The sequence below is a fragment of the Capra hircus genome, chromosome 4, assembly GCF_001704415.2.
Source record: "Capra hircus breed San Clemente chromosome 4, ASM170441v1, whole genome shotgun sequence".
NCBI classification, from domain to species: domain Eukaryota; kingdom Metazoa; phylum Chordata; class Mammalia; order Artiodactyla; family Bovidae; genus Capra; species Capra hircus.
The window spans coordinates 54,186,313-54,204,551 of record NC_030811.1 but is presented as its reverse complement, the minus strand read 5'-3'; the positions used below and the strand labels follow the sequence as shown (position 1 = coordinate 54,204,551).

The following is an 18,239-nucleotide window of genomic DNA, read 5'->3' as shown; positions in this document are numbered from 1 at the left end:
GACTGAGTGACTGAACTAAACTGATATTATCATCAGCTGCAATGTTTAATATCTAGAGTCTGATGGCAACAAAATGTTTAATGAAATTTAAATTATATTTAAAATATATTATGTACCAGTACTACATAATGTGCACGTGTGTGTGTGTGTGTGTATGTATATATATATATATGTAAAAATACATGAAGAGGAGTATGATAAAGTGATCAGTGAAGACTCAAACATAAAGTATGGTTCTCTGGTGCAAAATTCTGTGGTGGAAATAAAATACAAATACTACTTCAAGGTAAAAAAGGAACAATGTAAAATTTCCAACAACTAAAGACTAGCATCTTCATGAACATTATAAAGGACGCAGGCAAGTCTCAAGACACTGGGATATTATATTTATATTCCACTGGATATATTTAAAACAGTGATATCAGTATTATAAAACATCAATATTTTTACTATTCCTGAAGTTATATCCCTTACAACTATTTAAACATTATGATAAAAAAAAGCTAGATGTCAACTTGAAAATGTAAAAGGAGGTAGACAGTTTAAAAAATTATTTGGGGATCAAAAATCAAGTAAAAGACCTAAATAGGAATTTCTCCAAAGAAGACACACAAATGGTCAACAGCACACAAAAAGATCTACACTGCTAATTATTAAAGAAATGTAAATGAAAACCATAATCAAGTATCACCGCACACCAGTAAGATCGGCCCTCATTAAACAGTCTACAAACAATAAATGCTAGAGAGGATGCAGAGAAACAGGAACTCTCGTGCACCGCTGGTAGGATTATAAACTGGTGAGGCACTATGGAAAACAGCATAGAGGTTTCTTAAACTAAAAAGAAAGTAAGCATATGATCCAACACTCCTACTCCTGAATATACACCCAGAGAAAACTAACTGAAAAAGAGACCTGCACCACAATATTCACAGCAGCACTATTTACAAAAGCCACGACATGGAAGCAACGTAAAGGTCCATGGACAGATGAATGGATCAAGATGATTTGGTGTAAATACACACACACGAGGCAACAGTACTTGGCTATAAAAAGGAGTGCGATATTTGCAGCAACATGGATGGACCTAGAGATTATACTACGTGAAATCAGACAGATATGTCACTTACATGTGGAATCCAAAGTATGATATGAATGAACTTATTTGCAAAACAGAAACAGACTCACAGACACAGAAAATATATTTATGGTTACAAGGGGAAAGCAGGGAGGAGGGATAAATTAGGAGTTTGGGATTAGCAAATACAAACTATATATATATAGAGAGAGAGAATAAAACAGATAAACAAGGTTCTACTGTATAGAGGGAACTATATCAAGTATCAAGTAATAAACTATGATGGAAAAGAATCTGAAAAAGTATATATATGTGTGTGTGTGCGTGTGTGTATAACTAAATCATTTTGCTGTACATAAGAAGGTAACAACCCTGGAAATAAACTATACTTCAATTTTTTAAATTCAGGAGATAAAAGAGCATCAAGGTTTAATGACCACTGTCCCAAAGTACTTGTGAACATGTGCAAAAGGAGTCATGAATAAAAACGTTCACAGCAGCATCTTTATAATAATGCAAAGTCAGAAACACCACCCATTCCATCAACAATTAAAATGAATAAATTGTGGGATATTCATTCAATGGAATACAATGTGTCAATAAAGATAAATAAGCTACGGCTACAAACAATAACATGGACGAACTGTAAATAAAGTCATCTATTTAGAATGACTCCATTTACATGGTATTCATGACGAAGTCTATTATTTGAGGACGCTTATGTTTTAGAGATGCGTAACTTAGCGATGAAGCCATAAAGAAAGATAAGAAAAATATTTTTCTCAGAAGCAAGTATAATACAACAGAAGACCAAGAGGGAGATTCTAATAAACACTGAACCGTTCATTTCTTGGCATGGGTGGCGGAACAAAAGGACTCACTTTATTAGTCTTGAAAGATGCATACAATTTTACATATTTTTCTGCATGTAAAATATATTACACAATAAATGACTTCTAAAAATTACCCTTTGATCCAGCAATCTCCATCTGGTAATTCATCCCTGGGATAACATGAATATATAAAGAACATATGCACATTGATTTTCATTTGTTTGTAGTAGTCAAAAAAAAAAGCTCAATAATTTATTCAACAGGGCAACTGTGAAATATCTTGCAGTCATTAAAAAGAATCTTAAGTATATTACTTGAGGAATTTTCAAAGTGTTTTAAGTGAAACAAGATGCAGAAAAGTATTCATAGTACAATCCATTTTATAAAACCACAAAATTCCTATATATGTGTATATGTTATATCCATGCCTAGCACAAAGATTCAGAAAATAAACATGAAATCAGTTTATCTGGCAGGTAAAGGTGTGGGGGATAAAAAAGAAAAAGCAAGCAAAAAAAAAATTGGTGTGAACATACATGTATAAAGAGATGTACCAAAGTGTCAGTGGTATTTATCTTAGCAGGTTTTCAAGCAACTTTTCAAGTAATTTTTCATACTGGATTTGCAGGTAATTTTTATTTTCTTGTATTTTTATGTGCCATTTCAAGATTTTAACAATAGCACTCAAGATTTATAAATAGGATATCTTATTTTATGGCTACTGCTACTGCTAAGTCGCTTCAGTCATGTCCGACTCTGTGCGACCCCACAGATGGCAGCCCACCAGGCTCCCCCGTCCCTGGGATTCTCCAGGCAAGAACACTGGAGTGGGTTGCCATTTCCTTCTCCAATGCGTGAAAGTGAAAAGTGGAAGTGAAGTCGCTCAGTCGTGTTCGACCCTCAGCGACCCCATGGACTGCAGCCTTCCAGGTTCCTCCGTCCATGGGATTTTCCAGGCAAGAGCACTGGAGTGGGGTGCCATTGCCTTCTCTGATTTTATGGCTAGTAAACACTAAAGTAGATACTATCATTTTGGACAAAGTATCTCTAAGGTCTAGAATAAATAATAGCCCACCTGGTGACATCCATACAGAAACAGCCCTGGATGGTCAGTTTGTAAAGTGGAGAGTAAGTCACGTGCTACACCAGAGAAGCTGTTTTCAAGGTGTATGCTACTAACGGTGCTTCTTGTGTGGTAATGCACATACAAATCACCTGGGCCTTTTTAAAATGCAGATTCTGTTTGAAGGGAATGGCTCCCCACTCCAGTATTCTGGCCTGGAGAATTCCATGGACGGTATAGTCCATGGGGTCACAAAGAGTCTGACACTGAGCAACTTTCACTTTCACTTTTTCTCCTTCAATAAGTCTGGGATGGGGCCCAAGATTCTGCACTTCTAATAAGCTCACAAGTAAATGTAATGCAATTGGCCCATAGAATGCACTTTAACAAGGTGGTGAGCATTTAGAATGTGATCACTAAGTGGGGAGCACTGGGCACTTTTGCAAATATTACATCATTTAATCCTTATTAAAACTTTCTGAGGTAGGTTTCATCATTTCCATCTACAGATACCTAAACTCAAGCTCACAAGGTAACAGGAAATACTGATGGCAGAAGGGAAATAATGCCCCCTGGTTAATTTAGTTAATGAAACCCCTGTGACGGCTCTTTCTATACCACAATTATTTCCTATTTTTAGATATCTTCTTTCAGCAGGAAAACACTAGCATCATAACCTTAGACTTGTCAAGTTTACATCTCAATGCAAAAATGGGACTGCAAATCACCTAACAGAGAGAGTGCTAGGTGTGACTCTCAAACCACCAGCAGCAGCAACCTGAAAACTTGTCAGAAATGCACATTCTCAGGCCCCATTCCAAACTCACTGAGTCCCAACACTTTGGGAGTGGGGGTAATGCCCACTGAAGTTCAAGAGCCACAGAACATCAATAAAGGATTAATGAAACAGAAGTCAAGTTACTGTGAAACTAATTAAGGAGATACTGAATTAAAAGGAGTTAACCCAATTTCTTTGTAAAACTTCCTTGGCTGCAGAACTCTCTCTTCTAGGAGAATCTTGTGGGACCAGTATTTTAATATGATTAAACTCTCAAGGATCCTGTCCCAAAGCAGATTTTGTTCCGTGGGGCCTGAGGGCTAAGGGCACACACCGGAAGTCAGATAAACTTAAGTATGAACCTGAGCTCTCAAAGTATGAGTAACGGTAGTACAGGAGTAGTAACAGTAAGAAGAACAGCAATGATAATGATACTGCTACCAGTTCTTTCTGTTTATAAAAGGTATACACGTATTACTATAAGAAAATAAATGACAAAACATAAGAAATTCCTACGAGCCAGATAACCAACTTTTAGTGTATGGGTATTACCTTCTGGTCTTTTTTCCTTATAGGCACATACATACACAAATTTGGTAACAAAATCACCAAAACAAAACCCATACCACTGTACACGTAATTTTGTAGTTTCCAGTCTGTCCACTAGACAGACTTCCTGAGGACAAAAGTGGTTTTCACCTTTGCATTCCCAGTACCAGAAAGCCTACCTAGCTTACTGCAGCTGGCATTGAATATTTTTTGACTGAGTAAAGAAGAATCAGATACACAGACTGTGCATGATAATAAGAGTTTAGGTTTCTTCCATACTCAATTTTAAAGCCAGCTAAACACAAAGGATATCTCTAACTCCTGTGCATTGGCTTATAAAAGTTCACTGCCACAACAAGAAACACTCTTTCTAGTGCTTGCCACATTATAAAGCTACTGTCTTTAAAAAGCCTTAAGACATTAAGTATGTGGATACATAGCAAAAGCAAGAACAATGTCAATAGAATGACAGATAATTTGGTCCCCAAAGGACCTCAATTTTCTGTGGCATAAGCTTGTCAGATTTCTCAAATTCCTCTAGAGCTCTTGACTCCGAAAGAGGAAGATTGCTTTCAGAACACCAAGGAATAATGCTGACAGCGCTAGTTTACCACCCCCTCTGAAAAAAGTGAAACCACCTCCTTCCCTGAACAAGCAACAGCATGTGCCTTTCTGCAAGTATCATTATGACTCTCTTCAGCGCACTAACCTGCAAGAGGACAGGCCTCTAGGCTGCTGTCCTAATCATTTGTTCTTACACAGCAAATTTAATTACCCTTTTGGAATTTGTAAAAATGGGAATTGTCTGCATTAGTATATTCAATTCCAAGGCACGGACAGAGTTGTTTTCTTAAGCTTCATTATTCTTCAGTCTATCCTGGAAACTGAAGCCCAAGAAAATGAAAGATGAAGGTCATAAAACAAGCTTTACTGACCTCAAGGTAGAATTTGTTCTCACCATAACCACTGACCCTTCCAAAAATATCTAATATATCAAAAGTGAATGCAGCTAACCATGTCCCTGATGGCTTTTAAGAATTTTAGTTAGGCCCTTTATACTAGCTTTTTATGAATACTCTTCTCCATAGATACTGAAGGAATCTCCAGGCTGAGGTTCTGTCTTCCTAGTCACCTTTTTCAGTCCATGTAGCCTGATACATGCATCATATAAAAAATAGGAGATTCTTCTCCTGTTCTCAGCCTTGGTGAATACAGAATCCATATTCAAGATTCAGTACAGTCTGTCTCACCGTCACTAATAGCCTAAGAACTCCCTTTTCTGGTTCTTCTTGCGTAAGACTGGAATTTCAACTAGCCGTTACTGTGGATTACAGTTAAGTTGTACAGAAAACTTAAGATCTTTGACTCATTTATACTTCCTGATTTATATACAAACAGAAAACATAAGAAAGAAAATTAGATGTCTAGCTACTCTCTACTTAATTTTTAAAAGATTTAGACTAAACCAAAAACATAAGAAATAACCAACTCTTTCATCTTTGTTCAATCACTTCTCTACATTCCTTGGACAAGTTACATTTCTCCCATGTTTAGAAGCACTGATCCTAATAACAAAGCTTCCTGAATGCGGTCCTCTTCCGAAGAACTGACAATTTGAAGAAACAATTAACCACTATATCCCACTTTGATATAGTGAATACCATCTAAAACATTTAGTATCATTCAAAACCTTTTCCAATCAGATAATTTAGGATTAAAGAGTTGATAAAGTTTAGGGATAAATTTAAGCATTAATTTTAAAATTAAATTTCTCCTTTATATAAGGTATTTACACACTCAAATATCCTACAATAAATCTATCACTGATTAAACATCGTGGGTATTCTCAGGCTTAGTGTCCACACATTAGAGGATAGTGTTACTGCAGGGAGGGAGTGGCAAGAAAAACTTTTATTAACCTTTCCAATGTCTATTTTTACTTTACAACTACCCCAAACCCTCAACATGAAGAACTACCTGTTATTATGACTCCATTAAATTCAAGAAGAGACAAAACTAATGTATGATAACGTTGTTCAGCTGTGAAGTCATGTCTGACTCTTTGCAATCCCATGAACTGCAGCATGCCTGTCCTTCATTATTTCCGGGAGTTTACTCAAATTCATGTCCATTGAGCAGTGATACCATCCAACTATTTAATCTATGATAATAGATGGTATAATAGATGATATGATAATTTATGATAACAGAAATAGGTAGTATTAATTATCTCTAAGAAGTACTGTGGGAATGACTTGGAAGGAGTGTTAAGTGAACTTCTGGGGATAAAGAGTATTTCCTACTTTTGACAGTGTGTTGATTACACAGTGTACTGTCAAATCTACTTGTCAAAACTCTTTAAAATGTAAATTAGGATCTGTGCATTGCAACATATGAAATGTATGTCCAGTCTCTTGTTGTGTCTGACTCTTTGAAACCCCATGGACTGTAGCCCACCAGACTCTCCTGTCCAGGAGATTTTTTCAAGCATAAATTCTGGAGTGGGTTACCATTTGTTACTCCAGGGGATCTTCCTGACCCAGGAATTGAACCCGTGTCTCTTGTGTCTCCTGCATTGGCAGGTGGATTCTTTAGCACTGTGGCACCTGGGAATAAGTAAAAATACAACAAATGCAGAATTGGAATTCATCCAAATAACCAAAGAAATTACTCTATGTTTATGAAATGCAAATGAGTCAGTGCTTGTGAAGTCACTTTTCTAATCCACAAATTACCACATAAAACAGTATCAGTTCTATATTTCAAGAGACACTAAAAGTGGTCTATAATATCAAGTATTCCTCATTTAAGTGTTCTCTTAGGAAACTAATGACATTCCTCCGAACAATTCTTTACATGGCAAGATGGTGGGAATTAACAGAGATGTAAAGGTGACCAGATCCACTGCTTTCGAAGATGCACTGCTTCTGAAGATGTGTTATAAAGGACAGGAAATCTGAAAAATTCCCAATCAAGACCTTAGAGGTCTCAGACCACAGCGTGCCAAAACACCAGCAAAGCCGCATGCTCCTTTATCAAATGCCATGTCACCCAGGTTGCCTGAGATGCAGTAAATCATACAGCATAAAAACGCTAAGGTTTCGGATACTTCCCTGGAGAAGCAGCATATATTTATAAGAACTGACCTGCTTTAACTTCTCACCAACCATCTCCCACCACCCATAATATACTCAAACTGATCAACAATGTTCGCAGCACTTGAAATGCTTATGAAAAAACAACTATTAAGTACAGCATAATTTTATTTGTAAGACAATTTTATGATTGCCACATTTCTATAGTCCACATTATACCTATCTTCTTTGGCCCAACGATTCAGTTTACATACATTTACTTTACACAAGTAAAAATATCACATCTGTCTGGAGCAGTAAGTTTTTATATATGATTTAAATATACAATAATTTTAGTGATCATTAGCTGTGTTCTCAAATACAAAATGTACTTGAAAACACTGAATTTACAAAATTTTACCTTCTGATTAACACAGTACATGCGCTGTAAAGCTTAATCCAGATATTCAAGGGAGATTCATGGGAATAGAAAACACATACATAGAAACTAAATACTTGGATTTCTTTTTTTTTTCTGCAAAATGTGAGAAGTTGAGAAAAGTAAAGGACATGGTCTTTCTGAAGAAGGTGAGAATGAGAAGAGTGATAGGAGTCTTGAATGTTTTAATTTTTGATAGCAGTTCAAATGTTAAAAATAAAAAGATAAACAGATTAAACCTCACAATACCACAAAACAAGATTTATTTTTATCCTGACTTTAGAGGTGAAAAAACTAAGGTATGAAGCAGTTAAATAACTTACTTAAGGTCACACAGTGTGGATGGACTCAACCCAGGCAGCCTGACTCCGAAAACCCAAACTCCTCCCCATGATAACAGAACACAGCCGTCTCATTCCGAGAGTGCATTCCAACTCCTTCGCTTCGGTGACTGATGCGTGGATAGGCACACAACTTAAATCAGAGTCCTCTTGCTACAGCTGGAGGAAAACATTCCCTTCGGGCCACTCAGATGACATGTAGATGGAAGTAACCACGAGCCAACAGGCCATCACCTTAAATAAAGCCTATACACATGTAAGAGGATTAAACCAGGTAACAAGCAAAAAGAAAACTAGGGTGTAGGTGTGCATGCAGAGATCATCATGAGAAACGCTGGGCTGGAGGAAGCACAAGCTGGAATCAAGACTGCCAGGAGAAATACCAATAATCTCAGATATGCAGATGACACCACCCTTATGGCAGAAAGTGAAGAAGAACTAGAGTCTCTTGATGAAAGTGAGAGAGGAGACTCAAAGGTTGGCTTAAAACTCAACATCCAGAAAACTAACATCATGGCATCTGGTCCCATCACTTGATGGCAAATAGATGGGGAAACAATGGAAACAGTGACAAACTTTATTTTGGGGGGGCTCCAAAATCACTGCAGATGGTGACTGCAGCCAGGAAATTAAAAGACGCTTGCTCCTTGGAGGAAAAGTTATGACCAACCTAGACAGCATATTAAAAAGCAGAGACATTACTTTGCCAACAAAGGTCCATCTAGTCAAAGCTATGGTTTTTCCAGTAGTCATGTATGGATGCGAGAGTTGGACTATAAAGAAAGCTGGGTGCTGAAGAACTGATGCTTTTGAACTGTGGTGTTGGAGAAGACTCCTCCGAGGTGTTGGTGTAGGAAGACTGCTGAGAGTCCCTTGGACTGCAAGGAGATCCAACCAGTCCATAATAAAAGAAATCAGTCCTGAATATTCACTGGAAGGACTGATGTTGAAGCTGAAACTCCAATACTTTGGTCACCTGATGCGAAGAGCTGACTCATTTGAAAAGACTCTGATGCTGGGAAAGACTGAAGGTGGGAGAAGAGGAGAGAGGATGAGATGGCTGGATGGCATCATCAACTCAATGGACATGAGTCTGAGTAAGCTCCGGGAGTTGGCGATGGACAGGGAGGCCTGGCGTGCTGCAGTCCATGGGGTCACAAGAGTCAGACGCAACTGAACTATGCATGCATATACAGAATTTCTCAATTTCAGCTCCACTGATGCTGGTTCCTGCACTTGGTCCTTTGAGTCTGTGAGCTATTGTAGGACTCTTCCTAATAATTTGAAAGAACCAAACTTCAGACAAACTACAGCTGACCCGTGAACAATACAAATTAGAACTGTGGAGGTCAAATACATGGACTTTTTTCAACAGTAAATACTCCAGTACACCATGAATTCTAGCAAACTCCACGAGTTAGAGAAGGACAAAGGAACCCAGCATGCTGCATTCTATTGGGTGGAAAAGAGTCGGACATGACTCAGCAACTGAACAATGACAACACACCATCTGCCGTTTGGTTGAGTCCTCCATTCCTAACCATGGATACAGACGAATGGCTATTTCAGAGAAGGGCTACAAATTAGACGGGACTGCCCAGAGCACCTGCACCCCAAACCTCCATGACATTCAAGGGTTGGCTGAATACAAATCCTCTACACCTAGGTAACTCCACTTTCAAAGAGCTAGATATCCAGAATCTACCAACTCTTCACCAACTTCAGTGCCACAACTCTGTCCAAGTCACTTCTCTCTTGCAAGGGTTTTGTGCCTTTGCTTGACTCTTGCTCACTAGGGTCTACTCCCGCATGGTTCCCAGAGCAATTTTTTAAAAGCCTAAGTCAGGTTATGTCAATCTCTTCCTCAAAAAAACTCTGCAATGCATTCCCATCTCTCTAAAACAAAACTCTAAAAACCATATCAATGGTTACAAGGCAGTTCATGCCCCATCCCAGTCCTTATCTACAAGCCCTTGCACTCCAACTACACTGGTGTCGTAACTATTCCCAGAACACATCAGGTACATTCATTACAAGCACACCTAAGCACCTTTCTAGCTACTGTTCCTTCTCCTTGCATTTGCTATTCCCCTAGAGATTCTTCATGGCTTATTTCTTTAGTTTCTGCTTGAATGTCACCTTATCAGAGAAGTTATCCCTAAAACCCTATTTAAAATAAAAACAAGTCTATAACCCACCATCTCTACCTTTCCACTCCCATTTTTCTGCATCACATTCAAAACCCTCTGAAACACAGTATATTGATATTTTACTTGTTTGTTTACTGTCTCCCCGAAGTATAATATGACGCCTATGAGAGTGCAGAGATTTCTCCACTTCTATATCCTTAGGACAGTGCAAGGCAAAGTAGGTCTTCATCAAATATTTATTGAATGAGCTCTGGAATACTGGACAGTCATTAAAAATAATGCTATAAAAAATTTTAACATGATAGAAGAAACTGATTAAGCAGAAAGAGTATTTTATCAAAGAATATGTAACCAACACATCAAAAAGGAAATCACACGGGATATTAGATAATATTTTTAATTGAATGTTAACAAAACACTTCAAAAATTGTGGCATTCAGCTAAAGCAATTCTTGGGGGAAAATCTGTAGCCTTAAAATCTTATATTAGAACATCCAAAAGATTTAAAAATCAAAAGAATATACAAGAATGACCTCCAAATTTTCTATCTAAAACATATGAGAAAAATAGCCATCAACATTCTATTCTGGTTATTTCCCATGATGATATTACAAGTGATCTGCAATTTCTTGTATGTGCCTTTCTGTATTTCCCACATTATAGCTTTCTCTAATGAACACATATTATTTTAATAATAAAAACATTTTAAACAACTTCTTTTCCTTGTGCTTTAACTGTAATCACTGGCCTCCTGCTCTACCTGTCTCTTAAAATTCTTGCTCCCCAGGATTCTATGCTTGTGCCTCAATTTGTATCCATCCCTCAGTAATCTTAACCACTGTTCAGCTTCATTTATAATATGCAAATAGACAATTTCTCAATTTTTTTGTAATGTCCTAAATTGGAGACATATTTCCAAATGCTTAAAAGATGCTTCTAGACAGAAATCCTCAAAATTTAACAAGCCTAAAAGGACTTATTATCATTTCCTATAACACTATTTTCTTCTTTATTTTTAATATTGGTTAATGACATCACCACACACCCCAGTTCCCAACTCTATCAGTTCTATCTTAGAGAACTCAAGTGTATAACAATCTCAAATTCAACTGAGCACTAAGCAAGAACCAGCCCCGTGTTTGTAACCCTGACAACTACAATGGCCAGCCCCTAGAAAGGGCTCGATTCACATTTATTAAAGTAATACTTAGCATCTACAATATCATAACTTCTTCAAAGTAAACAGTAAATTCAAAAATATGGTTAGAACAGTTGCATGTTTAGCTGGTTAACCTAAATCTATCACTAGTGTGGGCACACGTGATTCCTGTCTCCTGATACTTACACCTTTCTGTCATTCCCTCCCCCTTGAGTATAAGCAGGGCCTGTGACTTGTTTATAACCAATGGAACGCAGCAAGGGCCATGGGCTGAGTGTCATTACGTGTACATATTTACATAAGAGTGTAGCACCGGCCCATCTTGCGAGTCTCTCCTTTGCTGGCTTTGAAGAAGCAAGCTGCCAACAGCTTAATAACCATGAGGAAATGAATTGTAGTATTTAATAAGCAGCATAGAAAACTACCTGCAACTGAATACAATCATAACCTAAGCTATTCCTCAACTCTGTTCATACAAAGGGCATGTTTGTTCCAACTTCTAAACACTTCAATAAGTGGAGAACAATTTAATAACACCAGTCAAGTATATACATATATGTAAAATTAATTAGGAAGTATTTTGCTACATATAGCAGTTCCTATACTTCTTTTTTAACCTATTTGCTAATATACCCAATTGTGCAGATACCCAGAATACATAGTAAGTATAACCTTAACACAATTCTTATAAAAACTGACAACTAATTAGTGGTATTGGTAAAGAAAATAAGTGGTTTCCAGGCAAAGTAATCCAACTGGAGAGGACTGGGGGACTTGCTGGAGACACTACCTGTTAGTAAAACAACGGAGCTTGTACTGGCTTTGCAGTCAGCAAAGCATCAAAAGTACTCAGGTCAGGCAGCTGCTCTCTTATCAGATGGTGCCCACTGCAACACAAACCACTCCTCCCTTGGGCACCCGCTCCACCCTGCAGGGAAGAAAACTCAAAATATTCCCAAAGCAGAAACTTTCATGAGGGAGCCCATACTTTAGCATAACAAAGTATCAAGTGTTTAAGGATTATGTGAGATTACAAATGAGAAAAATTAACCACAAGAGTTCTTTATTTCTTGGGGGTGGATATGGGAGGAGATGGGTGACAGGATGGTGGTTAGTCATTTTTCTGAAGCAGACATTTCTCTACCACTCTAAGTTTTCAACTGAATAAAAGAACATTCAGGAATAGAAAGCAGATTAATCACAATATCCCCAACTCAAACATTCTGGCACTAAATACTGGTAAGTAATAGTGACTGAGCATAATTCAACACAGTTATGCAGATAATCTAACACCTTAACACCCACACATCCGTCCGGAAGATTGAGAAGTTGGCCTAGAACTACAAATTTTAACATATTCAGTTTTAAGCAATGACAAACTTCTTCAATAAAAGGAAGCAATTGTTTCTAAGTAACAGGAGGCACCTGAATTACAATCACACACCCAAACTTAAGCCAATCAATTAGGAGGTGACCAAAAGCAACCCAGTACCATCAATAAATTGTCTAGATTAATTCATCTCACTTTCAGACTCAGACATGAGGATCCCACATGATTTCTCTAGAAATGATCTCCATTGACTGGCATAATTTTATAGTCCAATTTACCTTCGATATCCTTGCTAGATAATTAAACACTATTTTACCATCCATAATTGCTGTTAACAAACATTAGCAACTTGTAGTGAAAAAAATGTAGACATACACTAAAGCCAAGAAAATCCTAAGATACCATCAAGTCTTCAATATTAGACTATTCCCTTAAAGACCTGTTTTAAAACAAAGGTGAAAAAAATAAATAAATAAAACAAAGGTGATTAAACAAAAAAAGGCTCTTGTTCACTGTAAAACTTTTGTTAAACTCAGCACTCTGAAAAGAATAAAAAAAGAAACCTACTTGATCTAAAAATTCCTGTATGTTTTATAATCATACTCTGATATACAACTCAGTTCGAAGAAATTCTAAGAAAATTCTGTAAACTGAAATATAAATTAAGTACCTCTCTTCTATTTCTCTAGAGAGAATTAAATAAGAGCAAATATAGCCACAAAACATGTCCCAAAAAGAGCAAAACATAAAACCAACACAGAAAACCTCATTTAATTTGGTAATTCATTACGATGGAACTAGTTAACCATTCAACTTACCAGATGTCTAAATTTTTTTTTAAAGTGATATTGTTTAGATTTTCCTTTTCCATAAGGGAAAGATAATTTTGTATCTGATTAGTACCATATTTTCCTATTAGGAAACAGTAACAATACAAACATCAATTAAAGTTTTATAAAATTACAGAAATAACTTTCCACTAATTTAGAAATAATCCTTCTATCAACTTTCAGATGGAGTTCCTTTTTATTTGCCCAAACATCTGCACAATTTCTAACTGAATAAATTACTAAAAAATTAAGTCAACCTGGAGTAATAATGAAGTCGTTTTTAAAATAAGATTCAGGGACTTCCCTGGCAGTCCAGATGTTACGACTTTGCCTTCCAATGTGGAGGGTGCAGGTTCGATTCCTGGTCAGGCAGTTAAGATCCCACATGCCTTGGGGCCAAGAATTTTTAATGTAAAACAAAAGCAATATGTAACAAACTCAATATAGAGTTTAAAAATTAAAAAGAAAGATTTATCATCTGGTTCCCTAAATCTCAGGATGACAACAAACAGGGTTCTATTAAGTTTCCCTAATGAGCCCAACTACTGAAATATAGGTAAAAAATCTCATTAACACAAACACTGCTAGAAAGATGCTTTTTCACTCTCAAGTGTATTCCATCTCCAGTCTTAAATAGGATTTAAGGTACTGGCACTTTGATCTGTCCGTATCATTTAGAAAGAACAGGTAATTTCTCTGATTCTCTTCCAAGTTTTCTCAACTAGAGTCCCTCATCTGAACTATCAAACACAAAATTGTCCCAGTGACTGTTTTCTCAAATTTCCTAAGAATGATACACAGCTAGAAACATTCCAAATGCACAAGAGAATAGTTAACTAATTGCACACAACAGATACTTTTAAGCCATTGGGGCTCCATTCTCTACAGAGACTTGGTTCGGAAACGCTGCCACAGTTCTCAGTGTCACTGTGCTTCCACTAGGCCCCAATCATGCTAACCCCTACAACACAAAAAACGGCTCAAGTGTACAAATCTAAGAACTCAGAAGAAAAAAGATAAATGCTTTACTTTTCCAGCTTTCAGCAACCAGATCTTCTTCACCTGCTAGTTCACTAAGAATAGCACAGGTGTCAAATATTTGCCCCCACCCCCGGATGAAACACTTTAAACCCATACAGATAAACTTTGTTAAAAGAAAACAAAGTCCTTTAAAAAAAGTTAAGCCATCAGTATACCAAAGAAGTTACTAATCTGATGAGCCTTTCCCTATTTCCTTTCTCTAGCAAGCTGTTAGACATAACTACATGCAAATTTTAATCTTAAAATAAATATATTCTTTTAGGACCAGCTTAGCCTTTATCCTTGCCCCTAATCTCCCATTCTTAAGAAACTGTCTTTTGCTATTCTTCGGTGTGGTACTACAGGACCTTCAGCTGTGTTAGTTATGAATCACAAATCACAGTACAGTCAGCACTAGATCTTTTTCTCAAAAAGAAATGTTTTAAGGGCCAATCTTAAAAGTCAGTATTTTTAGTTACAAAGAAAAATCATTTTATAACAAGTAATTAAAATAAAATTAAAGAGTTGTTTTATATTTTGAATATGCAAAGAGGTATTAAAAAGATGGGGGAAACTAAACATGTCGCCTCCATTTTAAATTTGTGCTAATGTGAATATTGATAGTACAGAACATCAGAGCAATTACATTATTGAACATTTCACTTTACCAACTGCCTGCTCAATTTTCTCACATTTATAAACATGAGTAAAGGAAGCAGAGAAAAGAGAAGATAGTGTTTTCACTATTCACCTGTGCTCAACTGTAACTGCAGGTAATATCATGATGTGTAAAGAAAGCAATGATATGGAAATGTTTCTCTTCTATTGTCTACATCTCTAACCAGATTTAACTTCTACTCTTCATGAACTGGGAAGGGAGTGTCTTAATTCATTTACCATTAACTGCTCTGAAGGAAAGTAGAAACCATAAAACACAACTCAAGAGGTCGAATTTGCTTTACTCAGATCAGGGGTACCCCTCCCCTGTTTCTATCAATCCAAAAAGACATACCGTTTTGCTACTAAAATTTCCATTTTTCACAGGGTCTTTCTTGAACCCTAGCGAGCACTGCTTTTCAAAAACACCTGGGCTTTTACTGCATCTTGTAGGCAGAGCTGTAATGATTATTGGTTTCTTTCCTTAAGAAACAGTTCTCAATTTTTTAATGCTCTGTCCAAATAAAGCAGAACTCACATTAATCATTATCTAAAGTAGCAGTTTACTGCGGTTAAAAATATACTTTTCATTAACACATTCACCTAATTAAAGCATACACAGTAGGTGGGACTACTGACACAAGACATGAGAATTACAGCTCTACAATAAGTTACTCCAAAAGCGGTAACTCTTTTTCCAAACACTCATCTGTTCATTTGAGACTCTGACTTTTGGCCTTTAAAAACTGCTCACCACTCGAGTCACCAGATACAACTACATTTAGCAACGGGTCCTGACTTCCTGCTACTAAAAACCACAAGCACCAGCTATTGCGCTTGTTTTTAAAACAATATTTGCTCCCTTCACCTCCGGGAGCAAACAAGGGCTTTCTGTATGAGAAAGCCACGAAGAGGTGAGGGTGCACGCGGTGTTCAAAAACCAAACACTAGGGTCCCGCAGTAGCGGCGCTGCAGGGGTTAAGAGGCGCTCTCTCCCTCTCTCTTTCCCTCCCACCCCAAAGAGGGGTGACCCGGCCCGGCCGCGCGGCGAACCCCCGGCGCTCGGGCTGAAGGAGAAAAGGAGAAGGGTAAAAACAAGCGCAGCCGCGGCCCACGTGCCGCTCGCGGGAGGCAGAGAGGGAAAGGGCCGTACCTCCAAACATGTGCGGCGAGAGGTGAGCTGGTAAGGAGCCGATCACCAGGCGCGGCCCTCCAGGACCCCCGCTCGCCGGCCGGTCCCTGCCGCCGCTGCTGCCGCCGTCCTCCGGGCTGCTATGAACCGAGTCCTGCGAGCCGTACGGGCCGCTGCTGCTGTTGGGGATGCTGAAGGTTGACTGCGCCGCCCGGGCCCCCGACGCCACGGTCCCCACGGCCCCGCCGAGGGAGCGGCTGCGCGGGGCCGCCGAGGCCGCCGCGGCGCCGCCGGAGGCGCTGGGCTGGTGCGCGCTGGGCACCTGAGCCGGAAACCTCCCAGCGGCTGCGGCTCGCGCCCCGCCGCCCGCGGTCCCGTTGGCCCCTCCGCTGCTGCTGCTGGAAGGTAAATCCGAGCCCGAGTACGCGCGGGTGCGGCCGTTAGCAGCGGCCGGCCCGCTCTGCTTGGCGCCCATGTCCGCCCTGCCCCGGGCCGGGCCCGCGCACAGTGCCCGGAGCGCCGGGAGGGCGGGAGCGAGCGCAGGAGCGAGAGGGCAGGGCCGAGGCGCGGAGGCCGGCGCAGAAACAAGCCCGCACGTCCAGGGCCGCCGCCCGGCGCCCCAGGGGGCGGTCGGCGCCCGCCGCGCTTTTCTAAGGGATGACGAGCGAGATCGACGGCCTGTCTGGGGACGCAGGAGACGAGGAGAGATGGAGAGGAAGGAGGTCCCGGCTCCCGCGGGCGCGGATCGCTGGCTCCGGCGGGAGGGGCGGCTCAGGTGGCTGCGCGGCTGCCGCTGCTTTCGGTTCTGGTGCGCCGCGACGGGCCGCTGCCGCTCTCTGCCGCCGCCGCTGCGCTCTGCGCCCGGGCCCTCGGCACCGCCTCCTCCCGGGCGGCCGCCGCTACCGCCGCCATCCTCCTGCTCCCACGGCGGCTCGCGGGAGAGTGGGAGGTGCCCGCCCAGACTCCGCTGGGGCCACCTTCCCTCCTCCCCCAGCCACCCAGCTGTTATTAACTGAGAAGGAGGAAAAACGGGTGGCGCGGGAGGAGAGGACGCAGGAGGAGAGGGAGGGGCAGCGCGCGCTTCCCGGCAACCGTCACCGCGCTCCCCCAGAGAAGGAGGGGCGGGGGGGTGGGTAGGGTCTGGACCACGAGGTAGGGGTGCTCAGAAGGGAAGGAGGTACTGCGGCCCTCGCACCGGAAGGCGGAGGAGCAGCGCGGCCCCAGGGTGCGCCCGAACCCATGTGTTTGGGTCGCGCACGGTGACCCCGCCCCTGCCCCCTGGCGCTGCCGGGCGGATTGGCTCCCACCGGCCTGGCCCCGCCTCCCCCCTCGCCGCGGCCTTCCCGCTCCCGCCCTGTCTCGCCTAGGTGCCTTGGTGGGGTAGGTGCTGCCACCCGCGGATTCGGTGATGGACAGGTCTCTGGCCCCGCCCTCCCCTGCAGGGCGCGCCCCCTCTCCACCGCGGGGCCTGCGCTGATTGGAGGAACGGAGCTCCTCCGGGGGCCAACCAGAAGACGGCCCCTCCTCCTGCACGTGGCCCTCGGACGCTGGACCTGACAGTGGGCAATCTTCACCTTTTACAGCTGGGGCTGGGTGTGTCTCGGTCCTGTGTCCCTAGCCATTGCGTTTGAATGGGTTTCGACTTTCCTCCTTGATGTTACTCCGAGTGCGTGTTTTAAGTAAAGCAGAAGCTCACCAATCTGATAATAAAAGACTGAAAACAAAAGAAAGAACCTAGGAGGCTGAAGGCAACTTGATCTGAATTAGATCTATCCCATTTAAACACTCCGACTGTGGAGAAAGCAG

General features: G+C 40.6%; 1 protein-coding gene across 1 annotated transcript in view; it reads right to left on the bottom strand.

The window, feature by feature from the left end:
• ZNRF2 (zinc and ring finger 2) overlaps positions 1 to 17,968 on the bottom strand; it is a 92,023-nt gene extending 74,055 nt beyond the window's left edge. The window contains exon 1 of the mRNA XM_018047106.1: positions 16,455 to 17,968. Within this exon, the coding sequence (XP_017902595.1) occupies positions 16,455 to 16,908 (454 nt within the window). The 5' untranslated portion in view covers positions 16,909 to 17,968. The remainder of the gene's footprint in view (positions 1 to 16,454) is intronic.